The sequence below is a fragment of the Prosopis cineraria genome, unplaced genomic scaffold (assembly GCF_029017545.1).
Source record: "Prosopis cineraria cultivar Desert tree isolate PC_DT_omini unplaced genomic scaffold, ASM2901754v1 PC11, whole genome shotgun sequence".
NCBI lineage: Eukaryota > Viridiplantae > Streptophyta > Magnoliopsida > Fabales > Fabaceae > Prosopis > Prosopis cineraria.
Genome location: NW_026555342.1, coordinates 28,159,429 through 28,177,651, shown reverse-complemented (window position 1 = coordinate 28,177,651; position 18,223 = coordinate 28,159,429). Strand labels below are relative to the sequence as shown.

The following is an 18,223-nucleotide window of genomic DNA, read 5'->3' as shown; positions in this document are numbered from 1 at the left end:
TCTTTAACCATAATTATTTTGATTTGATAGCCACTGTTTGAAATTTCATAATGTTACTAGTTTTAGACTTTTAGGTCATTATATTGGAGGTGATAAAGTTGATAAAATTAAACTTGTAAACCAGTGAGTGGTTTCACTAAATGATGATAATTAATGAGTAAAAGTCGGTATTGAACAAAGTCTATGAACAAATCTCCCTTAGATCATACACTATTCATTATTTGATTACTTGTGTATACTAGCGCCTTTTTGTTTGGAGGAAGAAAAGATACACTTTAATTAACCTTTGCATGTGTTATTTGCAAATAACCCTTCTATACAATTTATGTATTTTATTGTATATTCATTAAAATAAATAAGCTATAAATACAAGTCAATAAAATAAAAATTCTACAAACTATGAGATTACTATTGGAAATGGTATTCAGATTTGTTTTGGGGTGCAAAATTTTTCGTCCCTCTCGTATTTTTGTTTTGATTATTTTGATTGATTGATTATCATGGGACCCATTCAATGCATGCTTTTTTATTTAAAACAAAATTACTTGGGTTCCATTAAAAAAAAAAAAAAACTCATTCCGACCGTAGAAATAGCACGGCGAATTACATATTCATCACCTGATGAAGACTCTTGATAGCTGTGATATCCATGTGGTAAAATTAAATGAGAGAAGGTTAAAACAGTATCTTCAAATATAAAAAACAGATATTATTTACCAAACACGGTAATTATAATCAATATTTTAGTTGAATTTCTTAACTTATCGATCACGAAAGAGGCATCCTTTTGATTTTCCATATGTGACGCCTTGACTTGATTTGGAATTGCTGTAGTATAAAATGATATGTGTGTGATTTCTTACATACACAACTTGCAATTTTGACAAGTCTGATATGCTAAACATGGGGAAACCTCCTTCCTTTGTTTTCTTAATCATCTCACTCAATTGCTTCATATCATCCTTAGCATGGATTGATACAAACATCACTATTGATAAATCTGCACTTCTTGTCCTTAAATCTTTTATCACTTCAGATCCATATGATTTCTTATCTACTTGGTCACTCTCTTCTTCTCCATGCAATTGGGTTGGTGTCAGTTGCAATACTCGCCAAGGAAGGGTCCGTTCCTTGAATCTTGGTGGCATGGATCTTAAAGGTACCTTAACTCCACAACTGGCAAACCTCTCATTTCTTGTTGAACTTGATCTTAGTAGCAACAATTTTTATGGTCAAATACCAAGAGAGTTAGCTCGATTACGTAGATTGAAACTACTGAACTTGAGCTGCAATGACTTTCATGGACAAGTTTCAACATGGATAGGAGATTTATCTACACTGGAGCACTTAAATATTCGAAATAATAGTTTTGAAGGATTTATTCCATTAACTCTATTCAATCTATCAAGGTTGGAGACATTAGATTGGAATAATAATTTAATTGAAGGGACCATTCCTATTGAGGTGGGAAGACTTGAGTGTTTGAAGATTTTACAACTTTTGGGTAACAAGCTTTTGGGAATCATTCTTCAAATGATTTCCAACTTATCATCACTTGAATTACTGAGTTTGTCTTATAACACTTTGTCAGGTATGTTTTGGATTTTTTTTTTCTATACCTATATTTGATTTCGCTCTAAGCTAGTCTATTTGGTTAGCATGATATATTCTCTTAAAGATCATCTAGAAGGATACAGATTCTTCTCGACTATTTCGTATTCTTTTTTTGGTATTTTTATGCATTCTTTTATCATATTTTGTTTTTTAAAAAATTTATCAATTTTTTGCTCAATAAATCATGTATCTACATGCAACTGAAGTAATAGGATATTTGTTCCTTTACTATGGCGCATTCAAATAAGAGCTAGTATCGGAATAAATAATATATGAATCCTATTAATGGATCTAAACGGATACCAGTTCTTGAAAATGAATATCTATTCTATCATTTAAAACATCTTGAGGGTTGCTTACAAAATGAGTAAATAAAGCTTACAATGCATGGATCTGTGGCATAACATTCAATTTTAATTTGGACTATCCTGATGCTAAAAAGAGACTGCAAACATGAGTAAACAATGCATACTTTAGAAAATTCTTCCTTATACTTTAGATATATATATATATATATATATATTGACATATTATTTATATTTTGATATTTGAAGGAGGCATTCCAAATGAGATTGGTGATCTTCCACGGCTACGAAAAATATATCTTTCAAACAATCAGCTTTCAAGCTCGATACCAACCTCTGTATTTAATAGTTCAGTTCGACAGTATATTGAACTTAATGAAAATAATTTATCTGGAAGTCTCCCAACAAATTTGTGTTATGAGCTTCCAAAACTTGAAAGATTATATGTCCATCATAATGATTTGTCAGGCAACGTACCCTCTATTTGGCATCAATGCAAGGAATTGGCAGATTTAGTATTGGGTGATAACATATTCAATCGAGGAGTCATTCCAACCGATATTGGAAATTTGACAAACCTCCAAACCTTATATCTTGACAATATCAATTTGCAAGGTAAGAGTTTAAATTATATAATTGTTTTAAACTGTGTGCCATTATGTTTGTTTGTTTTAATCTTTTGAATAAAAATAATTTTAAAATGATGTGTTTCATGTTTGTGATGCGTGTGGGTGTGTGGTGTGTATTTGTTTGTTGGTTCACATAATGGTGGTGCCCCAATTAGCAATATGTGAATCACCCATAATTTTTCTAGCAATTTGTGAAAAACCCCGATGCAATATAAGTAACTACACATTTGCACCTCAATGAGTCTCGCACACATACACATAATACGTGACAAAATGACAACTAATATATTATTTGGTTAGTAGTCTTTCCAATTATGGGTCATGGCTTTTTTAAAATTAGCTGTACTTTTATATCATCATTTAGAGTATGTTAGCATTATTTCTCAACGTAAGTCTTGAAACAATGTTATAAAAAATTTGAATGTGTTGTGTATGTATTATCTCATGATACTCTACACAGGAAGAGTATTGTGGCAAAGTAATTTTGATGATACATCCAATTCTCTCATAAAGATATATATGTTTATTCTCCTCTACCACAGTTACATTATATTCTTCGAACTCTTTCATTTTCCCTGATCTTTTTTTTTTTGAATTTTAATTTCAAAGGTAAGTTTTTCTCCATATATACGCGCGCGCGTATATAAATATAGATAATCCATCCATCACACATTAAAACACACACTCACAACCGATACATGAGAACTAGTGTATTCTATGGTTATTGGTCCTACCAATTGGGTGTCTTACTGTCATTTCTCAACATGTGCAAGTCCTCAATGTTGTTGTAGAAAATATAATTTTGTCTCTTACATATGACATGTAAAAGAAAAAACTGAAATATTATTTACCAACGTACCATGTTTCTAATAATTGAAGGAGACATCACATAATCATTATTTACTAGCTAGTTTGGTTTTTGGGATCAAATATTTATCTGAAAGTCTCCTGAAAAATTGTGTTTTTGGGCTTCCAAACTTGAGCCATTTTATGTGCATAAAAATAATTTCATGGCCAAAATTATCCACCGAATGGCTTCCACAGAACATATATACCAAGTGATAATGGAAATTCAACTAATTCCAAAATTATACCAGAAATTTTCTTAGTCTCTCTCCTAATAAAAAATTAATATTTACATATTTATATCTTCATTTTGTAGACAACAGGAGATGTGGCTACGTTACTCTTCTATGTTGAAATAAGCATTACTTGAAATTCTTTTTGGCGGATTGAACGTCAGTTTTATACTTATTTCTAGAAAAATACACACACACACACTCACACACCAGCGGAAATTCAGCATGCATGGGTTAGCCGGTCATAATAGTGAACTAGTCTTCTAGTCAGTCCAATTAAGAGTTTTGGTTGGGCCAATTGTGTGGGATTTAAATTTTTTTTATCTCCTTTGCTCAGCCTGAAAAGACATCAGTTTAAGTTAAAAGAAAAAATAGATGTCCATCAAATTTGTAATCTAGTAATTTTGTTTTGTTGGATTATGTGTAGTTTATACATAAATGTTACATTTACATGTGGATTAATGCTTTTTTATTTAAATATTACTCTTTTAGGTTTATATGTGAATTTTTTGTATATTTAATTGAATTATATTATTGTAATCATGACTGAGCTGACTGATTTAGTTTTCAGTACTGTGATTTATACATACATTAGAGTTAATAATATTTGGTAATTTTTGTATGACAAAATTCAACTGATACAAATTAGTTGGGAGCTTTAGCCTTAGAAAGATTCTAAAGTTACAATTTGGTCCCTAGGAATCACTTTTCAGGGCACCTTTATGACTCTTGGTTACTTAAGATTAGTAGCTTACTAAATTCGAACATATCTTGAGTTTCTTGATCCTAAATTTGGGATGTTACAATAACAGTAAAGAGAACTCTGTGAACTTAATAACAGAATACTTAAATGAGATATTCCTATTCCTCAGAAAATAAATAAAATGCATCACTATAATTCATCTGGATATAGAAAGGAACTACGCTAAATGTTTAGTTCAAAATTTATGCTATGTGAAATTAAATAATACTTTTCGAATTAAAGCTTTTCATATAATAATTATTGAGTAATTATTTAATTCGAAATTTAAAACTTGGAGATAAGAAAATAGGATAATTACTGAACAAGAAGTTAAATAAATAAAGAATCATGAGGAGAGGGAAAATAAAGTTAAAATTAATAGGAGAGAAAATAATAAAAAATATATATCATTTACAAGTTAAGTTCAGGAGTGGTTTCAACAAAAACTTCATACTTATCCACACTTATTGAGTGTCTAGTAAGAATTTGCCAGGTATGTTTTGGATTATTTTTAATATCTATAATTGTCGTTGTTCTAATATATATTTCCTTGTTCTAATACATATTCACATCATATTTTTTTTTTGGAACTCTTGAAAGATTTCGTGAGAATTAATATGATTTCATTAAGCTTTTACGTATTTCATTCTATTATGATATCTTATTTTTAATCTTTTTATGACACCTATATCTGTTTAGTGTTAAAGAGTATTGTAAGAGCTTCTAACTACAAGCTCCCTTTAATGCACCCCTCCCTTAATTGTACGCTTTCAACAAATTTTTGTGTATTATTTATACAACTTTTTGAGGATGATAATTAAGCACAGTGCTTATTCTATACTGCCTCCAAAAGTTTCAATTGAAGATATTTTCATACCGTAAGTATAAGCTTCTTTGTCTTAACCATCAAACAAATTAAATATTTATTTTTTTCAGGTGAAATTCCTTCATTTTTATGGAAAATGCCTTCTTTGAGAGTGGTTAACCTTGGAAGGAATCAATTAAGTGGCAATTTGCCTGAAGAAATGTGTCATCAACCCCCTATGCTGGAAATCTTGGCTGTTTATGATAATTATTTAGAGGGAAGCATTCCAAAATCAATAAGTAACTGCACATCTTTGAAAAAATTGTATTTGGAGAACAACTCATTTACAGGTAAGTTTGAAATGAGATTTGCCTTTTCGTCATTTCATTCATTTTCTATGTTCATCATATCATTCATTTAATTTGATCACACACAGTTAGGCACAATAAGCGCACGGAGTTGCCCATTTTATTTTGCTACTCCTTTTTTCTTATGTTGACCAGCTCTTTAGAGCACACAAAAAGAAAATTTCTCAAAACGAAAAAAATTTTATCGTAAAAAACATAATTTTAATTATTTCTAATATCCCTATTTGTTTTGATATAATGATGGAAATGATAGACAGGACCAACTGGAATTGATATGCTTTTCTCTTTCATTTTCCCTGAATTTTCTTTTCAAAGTTAAGTTTTTCTCCATGTACACGCGCGCGTATTTAAATGGAGACAATCCATCCAGCACACATTAAAACACATACTCACATCCCATGAGAACTAATGTATTCTATGGTTATTGGTCCTACCAATTGGGTGCGTTAGTGTTATTTCTCAATATGAGCAAGTCCTCAATGTTGTAGAAAATATACAGTTGTCTCTTACATATGACATGTAAAGAAAAAAAAAATGAAGTATTATTTACCAACGTACCATGTTTCAAATAATTGTAGGAGATATTACATCATCATTATTTACCCAGCTAGTTTGCTTTCTTGGATCAAATTATGTGCCTGAAAGTCTGCTAAAAAATAACGTATCTTTTTGGGCTTCCAAAATTTGAACCATTTTATTTGCATAAAAATAATTTCGCGGCCAAAACTATCCACCGATGCATGGCTTCAATAGAACATATATACCAAGTAATAATGGATATTCAACTAATTCCAAAATTATACCAGAAATTTTATTATTCTCTCTCCTAATAAAAATTAATATTTACATATATAGCATATATACCAAGTGATGGTAGAAATTCAATTAATTCCAAATTTACATTTTATGGAAAAAAACTTCAAATTTTTTATTTTTTTTTTGACTAAATGGAACGTTTTCATTTTTATTATATCCATGATATGTTGATGCACATGCATGAATATTGAAATATTGTTTTAATATGCATATTCTCTAACAAAATACTAGGCTAGACTTTTAATTTTGCTATTAAACTATTTAAATGTGGCCCTACACATTTAGTGTGTGCAGTTTTTATGAATTATTTAATTCCTTACCAATAGGAAAATCGAAGAACGTAGATAGTACCTTGTAATATTGTTTGCAAATATTATTATCCAATGTCACCTCATATATAATAGGGAGAATCACACCAAGAACTTAAGAAGACAATTATTCATAGATAAGGACTGATATGGAATGAATTGTTATTAAACTGAAAATATATGCTTTTTTTAAAAAATGAGACTTGTTATTGATCTTTATTTGTGAATAACTTTCTTTTTGGGTTCTTGGATGTGATTTCTCCTATAAAATAAAATGAATTGTGTCGATTATATATAAAAAGAATGACTTTTTATTATTTGTTGTTGCTTGTAATGTCACATCAATCAATGTATCAGAATAAATATATCATAAAAGGTAGAAAAGTATTATTTACTAATACTATAAATTGATAAGATACTATGATATTCATCCATTAAGTTTAAAGTTAGAGCCTTGTAAATATTAAATCACTCTAGTGCAAAATATAAATAATTTGATTGTTCTGTCTGGACAAGGAAAATTAATTCCATAATCTATTTCACCATATCTCTTCTTTAAAAGAAAATTTAGTGTGCAATTTTAATTGATATATTGAAAGAGTCCCATTTAAATTTCTTTACAAGGACAAAATATTTTATTTTCTATTAATTTCAAGACTTTATTAACAAAAACTAATTACAAAATGAATTCATGAGATTTCTAATTAAAAAACAAATATTTTGTATTTTTTTATAGGTGGAATTCCTTCCTTTATTTGGAATATGCTTATTTGAGAGGGATTAATTTGTGAATGAATCATTTGAATAGTAATTTGTCAAGAAAAATGTGTCATCAATTTCCTTTACTTGAAGTCTTTGATGTTTCATTTATATAGCTAGCTAGTGATGACAAGCCCAAAATAACAAAATACTATGAACTGTGATATTTATTATATATGATACCAGATTTAATAACATTTGATAATTTTTGTAAGATGGTGTAAGTTTAATATTAAATTTACATTAAAATACAGACAAGTTTGGAGATGCGCATTTTGTTATTTATTATATATAAGTTTTAAAACTATATATCATTAAAAGAAATATATTTGGATTTGGATAGTAACTCATTTACAGGTATACATTTAATTATGATTATGTTTCCTTTTCTTTAAATCTCTTTTTTTGAAATGGAGCATATCTAAAATAATAGTTTGTATTTCATCATTTCATTCTAAATTTCATATTGTTTATTAATATTGAAATGGATTATACCTAAAATACCATTACTTTCATTTTTTAAATTTTATGCGTCTTCTATTAACTTTATTTTTATATTTTTTCTCCCCTTATTGAATTATTTATCAGTTTAACTTATTTTTTCAATTTTTTATTTTGAAAATTCATTAAATGGTATCGGGTTGAAAAGAGTATTAATTAAATTATTTTTGTTTTATTTAACATCATTTTAGACTTACTCTTAAACATACTAGATTTAATGATAATTGATAATTTTTGTGTGATTGAATATTTTAATATCAAAATAACATTAAAATACAGACAAGTTTGGAGTTGTGTTCTTCTTATTTATTATTTATAAAAAAACATATTTAAATGCGTACAAGAAATCAATTACAAATTATAATAATGAAATTAAAAAAATAAAATGCTACCCAAAAATGCAACATTACGTCCTCACTTTTAACAGCTTTGTTATGTAATTAGAATTAACATGGTTTGGGTGAAATGGGACTTGAAGCCCAAGAATTAAAATTTGCAAATTAATCATCGAGTTACATTTCATTATTTAGTAAGTTTAGAATTTTTTTCTGAATTTTGAAAAATCATAACTACATCTAAAGAATTCATATGAGGATGATCTATAGTATAGTTATGGCTTTTACTAATGCTAGACAATACAGTTTATTGCTTTTCTAAACTAGCTCTGTTTCTTGGACAGAATCTGCACCTTAGATGTACAAATTCATAACTAATTACACAAAACTGATTTGACATGATTCTTCATTCATTTTAAACCTTAACGAGCCCTCTAGATGAAAAAAAAATAAGAAACAAGATTTTAATTGGGCTAGCTGGTACATTTAATACATTCACTTAAGTTGCTCTGTTTTCATGACTAATTTTAACACTTCACTTAGAACATTAATAACTCAAGCTGCAGAGCTCCAATTGATTCGGATTTAAACTTCCTAGAAATATTAGGATGTCTGTATTATGAGTAGAAAATTGTCTGATTCAAAAGAGTCCATTTATTGTAAACATTTTAATGAAACATTAATAGACCTTCAGAAAATCCTGTGTCAGGCCAGTATGATACTTACATGCTTAATTAAATCATAGCTCCAGGAAATTTCTATAGCTTCAACTTATGCTTTATTACTCTAGACATATAAAGGATGCATAGCATTATTTTTGAGTGCATTTATATAAATCAAATAAATTTACATGTGATTTAAAATATAAGTCTCCAACTTTGCAATCTTGTGCCACTTATTTTATTCTTTGAATTCTTTTTCCTTCTTGTTCTTGTTAGATTTCCAACTAACATGGTTAGTAATTGGGAGTAAGACATAAATTCTCAATGGCAACATAACCATTCCAGATAGCATGATTCATTTAAATATTAAACATAACTAACAAGTATGGCATGATATACATATCATGGTATCATGGAAGAACTTTACATAAAACTTTATATAATAACATATCATGATACCATGGAAGAATTTCACATAAAGCTTTTAGAAACTCATAACATGACATCGAAACTTCATTTAAATCATTCCATAACAAAGATAAGATCAGATGAAAGAGAAAAGGTTAAGTAAATAAAGAATGACGGGGCAAGAAAAAAGTATACAAGTTTAAATAAATAGGAGAGAAAGTAACAAAAAAAAAATTATATCAATTTATAAATTAAGCTGTGGGCAACAAATTTTTAGGAATGACTTCAACAAAAATTTACAGCCTATCTTTTCTTGGGTTATTGAATTTGTCATATAACAATTTGTTAGGTGTGTTTTAGATTATTTTTAATATATATAATTGTCTTTGTTCCACGTACTTGTCCACTTGATTTGTCGGATTTAATCCTTCAAGGATCATGTAGAGGACCTGGGTCATTTGTCCAGATCATTTTCTTTAGTTTTTATTTTGGTATTTTTATGCGTGTTATTTGTCATCAAAAGACTTTTTATGTTTTCTTAAGAAAACAACTGTCATCACTTTTTTTGCTATAATTGTTAATCCAAACGGATCTAAAGGCTCATCAATCTTTCGAAGTAATTGTAATACATGTTTATTGTAATAAAAATTTTACGTTTTTTATAAGTTCATTCTGTAATAAAAATGTTATTACCTATCAATTTTTGTGATTCTAGGTTTTATACCCAAGGAAATAGGAAATCTTGTTAAACTTGAAGTCTTAGATTTGGGATCAAATCACTTGAGTGGACCCATTACTTTCAATGGGATGTCGTTGGCATATATATTCCTTGAAGACAACTTCTTTACAGGTATGCTTATTCTTTATTGTTTGCAAAATTTTAATTTTGTACTTTAACAAACTTTTCATTTATTATTTGCGATTGTTCTATATTGTTTGTAAAATTTTTAAATGAAATTCCATTAAAAATAAAAATTATACTATACTTGACATGTTTAACATAATCCAATTTTCTAAACAAATAATTTTGAATTTTTACGTCATTAAAAGTTCTTACACGTGCAGGTTTCTCTAAAAAAAGTCAATTTATTTATTTTATATATAGGAGGGTGTTGCCCAAAAAATGCTTATATTCAATAAATTATTTCCAGAATCTGCGACTGAAATTATTTTAATTTCTTAAATAAAAACTAAAATTTTAGCCTTCTTTACACCTATGATGTATTCATCGTTAATTTCAATTTTAGAGCCTTGTAAATATATTGAATAACTTCTATGCAGCTCATGATTACAATCTCAATATAACATAAAGACGTGGCTATGAATTGATGGGACCACATGATATTTGTAACATGAAAAGTAGAAAATTTCAACTCTACTTGCACACACGTCATTCGTGTTCTATTTATAAAAATCCTCCGCCTCATATGCAATCGATCCATGTGTTTTATTAACTTCTTTTAAACTTTTCCTTTTTTATTTAAAAAATAATTTGAATTAAATAATTATTTAATAACTACAGTTTACAAAAATTTAAATTTTTAAAAAGTCCATTACCCTGGCACTCCAAGGGTAATATATGATTTTGTTAATTCTTTTCATTTTAAAACTTTTTGAAAGACAAAAAATAAATTTAAATTTTCATGTCTAGACATTATAAAGACATGAGATGTTGTCATTTTTCTCTGATAGGATCAAAGAGTATCAGTTGATTTTTTTTCCTTGGTCCTTTTCCCATTACTTGATTTCACCCGCATATGTAAGAAGATTTTTCGGTAGATCCAACGTTTTATACTTATTTGTAAACATGTCAAGGTTAATAATATATCATAATTTTATGTGATGGAGTTTAATACATACTAGATCAGAGTTGTGATTTTTTTTTCTTATTTATTTCATTGTAATTTATGCAACAAATCAATTTATTTTATTTCATTAAAATTCAAATTATGTGATTTTTCTCTTTTATTTCTAAACATTTATTACATAGGAATTAAAAACTTAGAGTAAACAGAAATATTATTTTAAAAGTATAAAAATGGAGGAAGCTTAGATACTTAATCTTTCTCACAGGAAGAGTGCACTTCGACCACTTCTTTGGGGAAAACATGAGTTTCATTGACATGAGTTCCAATTTGCTTCAAGGAGAGCTCACTTCTACAATTTGCAATGCAAGCTCACTTGGAGTTCTCAATTTATCCCACAACAACTTCAGTGGCCAAATTCCACGCTGCATTGGGAGCTCTACCCTTGCTTTTTATGTGTTGGATTTGCAAAGCAATAGCTTTTATGGCTCCATACCAGAAACATTTGAGGTGGGAAACAAGTTGAGGACCTCAAATCTTAATGACAATCTTCTATATGGCTTGTTGCCTCAATCTTTGGTCCACTGCAATAATTTAGAGGTCTTAGATCTTGGCAGAAATGGCATTCATGATACATTTCCCCATTGGGTTCAAAACCTTAAAGAATTGCAAGTGCTTGTTCTTAGAGAGAATAAGTTACATGGTTTCATCCCTAATTTAAACAGCAAATCCAACTATGCCTTCACAAAGTTGAGAGTTTTTGACATATCCAACAATAAGTTGAGTGGCCCTTTACCTGAAACATACTTCAAAAATTTTGATGCTATGAAAAATAGAGAGGGAGAAATTAGTTTAGAGTACATGGGTTATAATCAATCTAGTAACTTTGGCAAATATCACGACTCCATTGAGGTGACCTTAAAAGGACATGACATTCATATGGAAAAGGTCTTGACTATTTTTATATGCATTGATATATCTGATAACATGTTTGAGGGAGAGATTCCAATATCTATTGGGCAGCTTAGAGCATTGAAGGGGCTTAATTTTTCTAATAATCGGCTCATTGGTGTAATTCCAAACTCAATAGGAAATTTGAGAAATTTAGAATGGCTAGACTTGTCATCGAACAAGCTTATTGGAAAAATTCCTATAGAGTTGATTAATCTCAACTTCTTATCTATCTTAAACCTTTCACGAAACCAACTTGAAGGTTGCATTCCTAGGGGTCAACAATTTGAGACTTTCACAAGTGATTCCTTTGAAGGAAACAAGCAATTGTATGGTTTTCAACTAATGATCCCTTGCAACTCCAATAGGGAAAGACAACCACCACTACAAAGTTCAAGTTTTGAAGATAGATTTGAATTTGGATGGAAACCTATCTTGCTAGGGTATGTATGTGGAGCCTTTTTGGGATCAACAATGTTTTGGATTGTGATATTTACAGGTAAACCTCAAAGGCTTGCAAGTTTGGTGGACGATCCACTAAAGAAAAGGAGGAGAAGGGTTAGAAATCATCATTCATAGAAGCTATATATTTGATGTTGGGTTCAAATTTTCTCTTCTATCTAAAATTTTCTTTTTTATCTTTTTCCGTTCTTGTTAAATGTTCAAGTTCTTGTGTTTTGTGTTCAATATTTGTATCAAAGTTGTGAGGAGATCAAAGTCTATTTCTCTTAGCTATGGTAATTGCAAATCAAAATATTTTTCTCTTTGCTACAATAATTGCTTTTTTGTTGAGTATCTTTTAGAAAATTGGGAGAGATAATAGTCAATATTTTTTGCTTTATGCTACTCCCTCTGTCCCAAATTATAAGACACTTTTGGACAAAATTTCACATACCAATAAACCTCATTAAATATACTTAACAACTTTATCTTTTCAAAATAAAAATATAAACTTCTAAAAATACCTACCATTTAATATATTGAAAAGAGAAGGGATAATAATTAATTATAGATAGAGAAAAGGAAAAATTGGAATTGATCTGTTTAATGAAATCTTAATCTACCTAAAGTGTTTAATATTTTGAGATGCATAAATTCTTTTAAAAATATCCTATGATTTGAGACAAAGGGAGTACAATAATTTCTTGAATGGTTGTTTTTCTTAGTAAATAAAGAGATGAAATGCTGCCTAGGAATTGCTTGGTAGAAAGTGTAGGATGGGGTGAGTGTAAAGATCAATAGTTCTATCACCCCTGATTATTAAAGGGATGGGGAAAGAGAGTTGAAATATATCAATAAGTTAAATTGTTTGGTTCTTTAATTTAAACCTTCGAAAGTTGATTAACTCATCTAGCACTTAGGATTGTAATGTCCTTGAGGGTCATAATAACAACATAATACGAAAAAAAAAAATCAATATATATATGTTCAATCAGTTTCCCTCTGTTGAAGAATATATGTGTGTGTGTATTAATATGATCATAATTGTTTAGAGAGAGTGTGTGTATATTGCAAACTATCTAGAGAATTATAAGACTCCCATGTTTCATGAAATGTCTCCCCTGTTTACATGAAACTGTTACGTATTATTAGAGTAGATATGTACATTCAACATGATGGCTTCTTTGCTAGAAATGAAATTGAATCGATAATCCCCGTCCTCATTCTTCATTGAGATATATATATATATCTTGAAATTCTAATTAGTTTTTTTTGCCTTTTTTGTTATTGGTTATTACAAAATTAATTAACAAAGGAACTTGAGAGCAGCATGAGCCCATTAATTGAGAGCTGTGTTGTACGTCCATGTTACAATTTTGCTATCAGATAATAAGTTACGTTGCATATATATATATATATATATAAGTTACGTTGCAATATATATATATATATATATGTATGTATGTATGTATGTATATTGCATCAAACTGATACTTATTGAAAAGAACCATGGCATCTTGATAAGTTGTTTGTGTAACCATTGGAATTAAATTGCGGCATCAACATCTTTCTATTTCTTCTTATGACAAGCGATTAACTATCGTGGAATAATATCATGAGTCAATGATACAGAAAAATTTTATTTAATTACTACATTCAACTTACAAAAAAGTTCTCGTGCATAATGTACATCTAAAATCTTTCAATTCCAAATCCATATATATTTTATGTGTCTAAATGGAAAATTTGGTCCAAATCCAAGTTCAAATCAAAATTCCTATTGATTCAAACACAACTATAATTTTAATTTATTTTACGTCACTTGATAGGATTTTTAGAGAAAGAGAGTTTCCTTGAGAGCTAAGTAGGTTGAGGACAAGAAAGAGAGACCGTACCAATTGGATTTCATGCTTAAACATCTACACGGTCCAAATTCAGTATAATTTGTTCTTACCATTTTAGTATTTTTTTTATAAATGGAAAATGTAGATTAAAAATAATATTAATTTCAACGATCTCTTTTAAATGTTTCTAAAAAAATGTCACCTTTTTAAAAATAATTTATTATTTAAAAGTTGATAAAAATTTAAAATTTTGATTGTCCGAAATCCAGCTTATGAGTACTTAATTATGAACTTAGCCGAAGAGTTCTGTGTCAGTGATGTGATTTTCTATTTTTTTAATAGACTGATTTTTTATTATTTTTCAGACATGATCAAGCATTAAATGTGAGAACTACACTATTACAAAAAGGCATTTCTACTACCCTAATTTACGTCCCATTTTACAAGTTAGACTTAGAAAGAATACAATTCACATCACCCAAGTAAAAAGATGATGTAGATTGAAAAAAATTTATTTTAACAAAAAAATTTTAATAAGCCACGTCTCCTTAATTCTTGAGGGGACGTGGCTTTATCAAAATTTAAGTCCCCCACTCATGAGGGACGTGGCTTCTTTAGAATCCACATCCCCCCTTGAGGAGAGGGACATGACTTGTGAAGAAGCCACGTCCCCCTTGAAGAGGGGAATGTAGCTTCATGGTAAAAGCCACGTCCCTCTCCTCTCTAAGGGACGTAAGAAGCCACGTCCCTCATTTTGTGTGGGACGTCCCAGAAAGGAGAGGGATATAGATTCTCAAATCCACATCCCTCTCCTCTCTAGGAGACGTGTATTCTCCTTCCCCAGTTAATTTTTAAGCCCCGCGCTAGTCAAGTTTTTCAAAAGAACACTTAAAGTCTGTTGTGCTTGCCCTAATCTCTAATCAGAGTATCCTCTTTTTGCTTCTCGGTCTTAGCTAAGCTTCTTCATCTGGTCTTTCTACTACTCAGCCAAGCTTCTGGTCTCATCTTTCTGCTGCCCTCTCTGTGATCGTCTCTCTCAACTTCTTAGCCTCTCGGTGCTTCTCAGCTTCTCGGCTAGCAAGAACAGTTGCTCTGCTTCTCGATGCTTCTCATTTCTCACCAAAATTTTGGTTAGTGTTTTTCTTCATGGTACTTTCTTGAATTACAGTCATGTTGAGGAGTTAGTTCAATTACCACAATGCTTTTACTCAAAAGGAAATAATAAAGTCTGAACTCGGGGGAATTGTGAACGATGAAAAGCATGAATTTTCTAGCTAACCCATTGTTTTGTTTTGTTTTGTTAAAAAATGAAGTTTGTAGGACAATCAAATTTTTCAGATTTCCTTTGCTTTCTTTTAAATCGTGAGTATCAATAGAATTTCATCCCTGTACAGATATTATTATTCTAGCTTAACTTGGACATCTTTATGCCTACATTCATGTTGAACATGTTATGTAAATGTTCTTTACTTGTTTACTTGTTGAAAAGCTCGGCATTGAGACTGCATTCTCTGAAATAGTCATCTGGGTTCAGACTGTTGCATATAATCTATCTGATAGTGGTTTTATTGATGTGGTCAGTAGCTATTAAAGACAAATCCTGTTCCTATCTCATGTACATATAACAGTTCTTACAAGCTGGGTGACTTGTAAACTCATAGATTTGTTATTGAGATGCTCTATTGCATGCTTTCTTGGATTGTTGGGTAACATGGTTGGACTCCATATGATTTTAATCTTGTTTTAATCATGTCTAACAAGATTATTTAAAACTCAGCTCCTGGTTGAAAGTAAAATCAAGACCTAAAGATGCATAATGAGAATTAATTGTTGCTTCTGAATAAACTTTCTATTTAGAGTTGCCCCAATGAAACACCAAGAAAAGGAAATAAAAAATATATACCAACAAGCTATGTATACGGTTAGATTGGATCCAACAATACCATCTAATCCAATTAATTGATATGACTTGGAACGACCAAGGTTTAAAAAATAAATGGACAAAAATATCCTATCCCATAACTTTGTGGTGAATTTTGGAAACTTAATCATAAATCCTAGAATTTCAGTTGTAAAAATTGAAAAATTAGTTGCAGATACTAAATTTTGAAAACTCTATAAATTACAAAATGTATTTATAAATCATGGAATCTCAGTTGTAAAAATCAAAAGATTAATTACATATCAATTGCAGATTGTTAGAAGATTTGAAAATTTGAAATCCTAGTTGAAAAAGTGAAATTCATAACTCCAAATTGTGAAAGCTTCATTGAAAAATACTGACCTTGATACAAGAAGATTTTAAGCTTATGAAAAATACTAAAAATTTTTCAATCTTTTGAACTCATTGTCTAGTACAAAAATTTAGTTGTTGGAACCCTAGGATTCATAAGGACTAGGGTAGAGTTCAAGGTTTAAAAAACACTTATAAATATACTCATAAATTACCGTTCTTTTTCATTAAGAGCAAGATCTGAACCCATGCCCTTATAGAATATGAGATTGGTCCTTAGCTTGTGTGGACTAGCATTCATTGGCACTTGATGAGCTTCCTTTGGTCACTCATAAGCTGTCGAGTAAATAGCTCTAAATTCAACTGGTAATTGAGCTTCTTGAAGCCTGAAATTCTTAATACAATCTCATCTGTGAATGTTATTTTGGAAAGTAAATTTTTGTGCTCATTTTTTGGTTAACTTTTCCTGAGACAAAGTAGGAGAGTATTTATCTTTTGATTAACCCTCATCTTTTTATTTAAAGGTGGTGTATGATAATAATGAGACTCCTATTTAATTATTTTTGTAAATTTTGTTAACTCTTATTCTCAACTGTAATTCAAAAAAAAAATCATGAGTATCAATATTAATATCAACCCATAAAAGTATGAGAAAAAAAATCTTTACAAAATATTCTACAAGAGAAATTATGAATGATACCACTAATTTGTTAATTTTTGTGCAATGTACAAAGACCAAGTTTTAGTTAGTTACACAATCATAAAATTAGTGCAAATCAAACCCTTAATATTTTATATGCTACTCTCCAATACTCAATATTGTTTTCAATTTAATTTGTCCTATCTTCCTTAATTAATTAAAAAAATTACATCAAATAACTAATATATCTATTAGACTATTACACAACTCTAGTCCAAATTAACATCAATCCATGCATATTTTGTCATAATTCATGTCGTTTTATTAGAAGTTCATTTTACACACAAAGATTTCTATCTTCATGCAGTGGTTTTAATCTTACACCATGATTATATATTTTTATCTTTTTAATAGGCTCTTAGCTCTACAATCTGTAACTCATGTGTAGCAGCAGCTCCCTGCCTCCCGTGTTCATCCTCTTCTCATCTTTCTTAGCTTCTCAACCAAGAACAGCTCAGTATCTCTTCCCATTGCTTATCTCCTTTTTAGGTTGTTTAGCATACAATACCTCTATACGCATTCTCAATAATAGTCTAGGATAGTCTTGACTGCATGGTTCTAATGTGGATCTCATGATTTAATTTCAACTCCCCAAGTTTGTAAGAAATGAAAGATTTATTTATAAACAAATACTTCATTTGAACAAGTGTAGTAGCTGGATGATCGGATATGATTTGTGATTATAGGGTCCCAGTGCTCAAATACTTCATTTAAACAAATGAAGTATTTGAACAATGCCAAGCTCAACCAACTGTTAATTGTATTCTGCTTTTCAATTATAGGGTCCCAATGCTCACACCTTAGAAACAGTTAAATATAATAAGAAATTACTTACTTACAGCCTCAAATCAGCTTTATTGACAAGAAAGCTACCTATTTGGGTATTGGTGGAGTCTCGATGATTTGATCTGCCTGCAA

The 18,223-nt window shown here is 29.6% G+C and overlaps 1 protein-coding gene across 1 annotated transcript; it reads left to right on the top strand.

Moving 5' to 3' along the window:
* Positions 1-903: 903 nt before the first annotated feature.
* Positions 904-15,963, top strand: LOC129286424 (receptor-like protein 33). Its single transcript, XM_054922385.1, has 6 exons — positions 904-1,591; positions 2,388-2,534; positions 10,047-10,181; positions 11,405-12,645; positions 15,360-15,521; positions 15,862-15,963. Exons 1-6 carry the CDS (start codon positions 904-906, stop codon positions 15,961-15,963), a joined length of 2,475 nt encoding a protein of 824 aa, XP_054778360.1.
* The last annotated feature ends 2,260 nt before the right edge of the window (positions 15,964-18,223 follow it).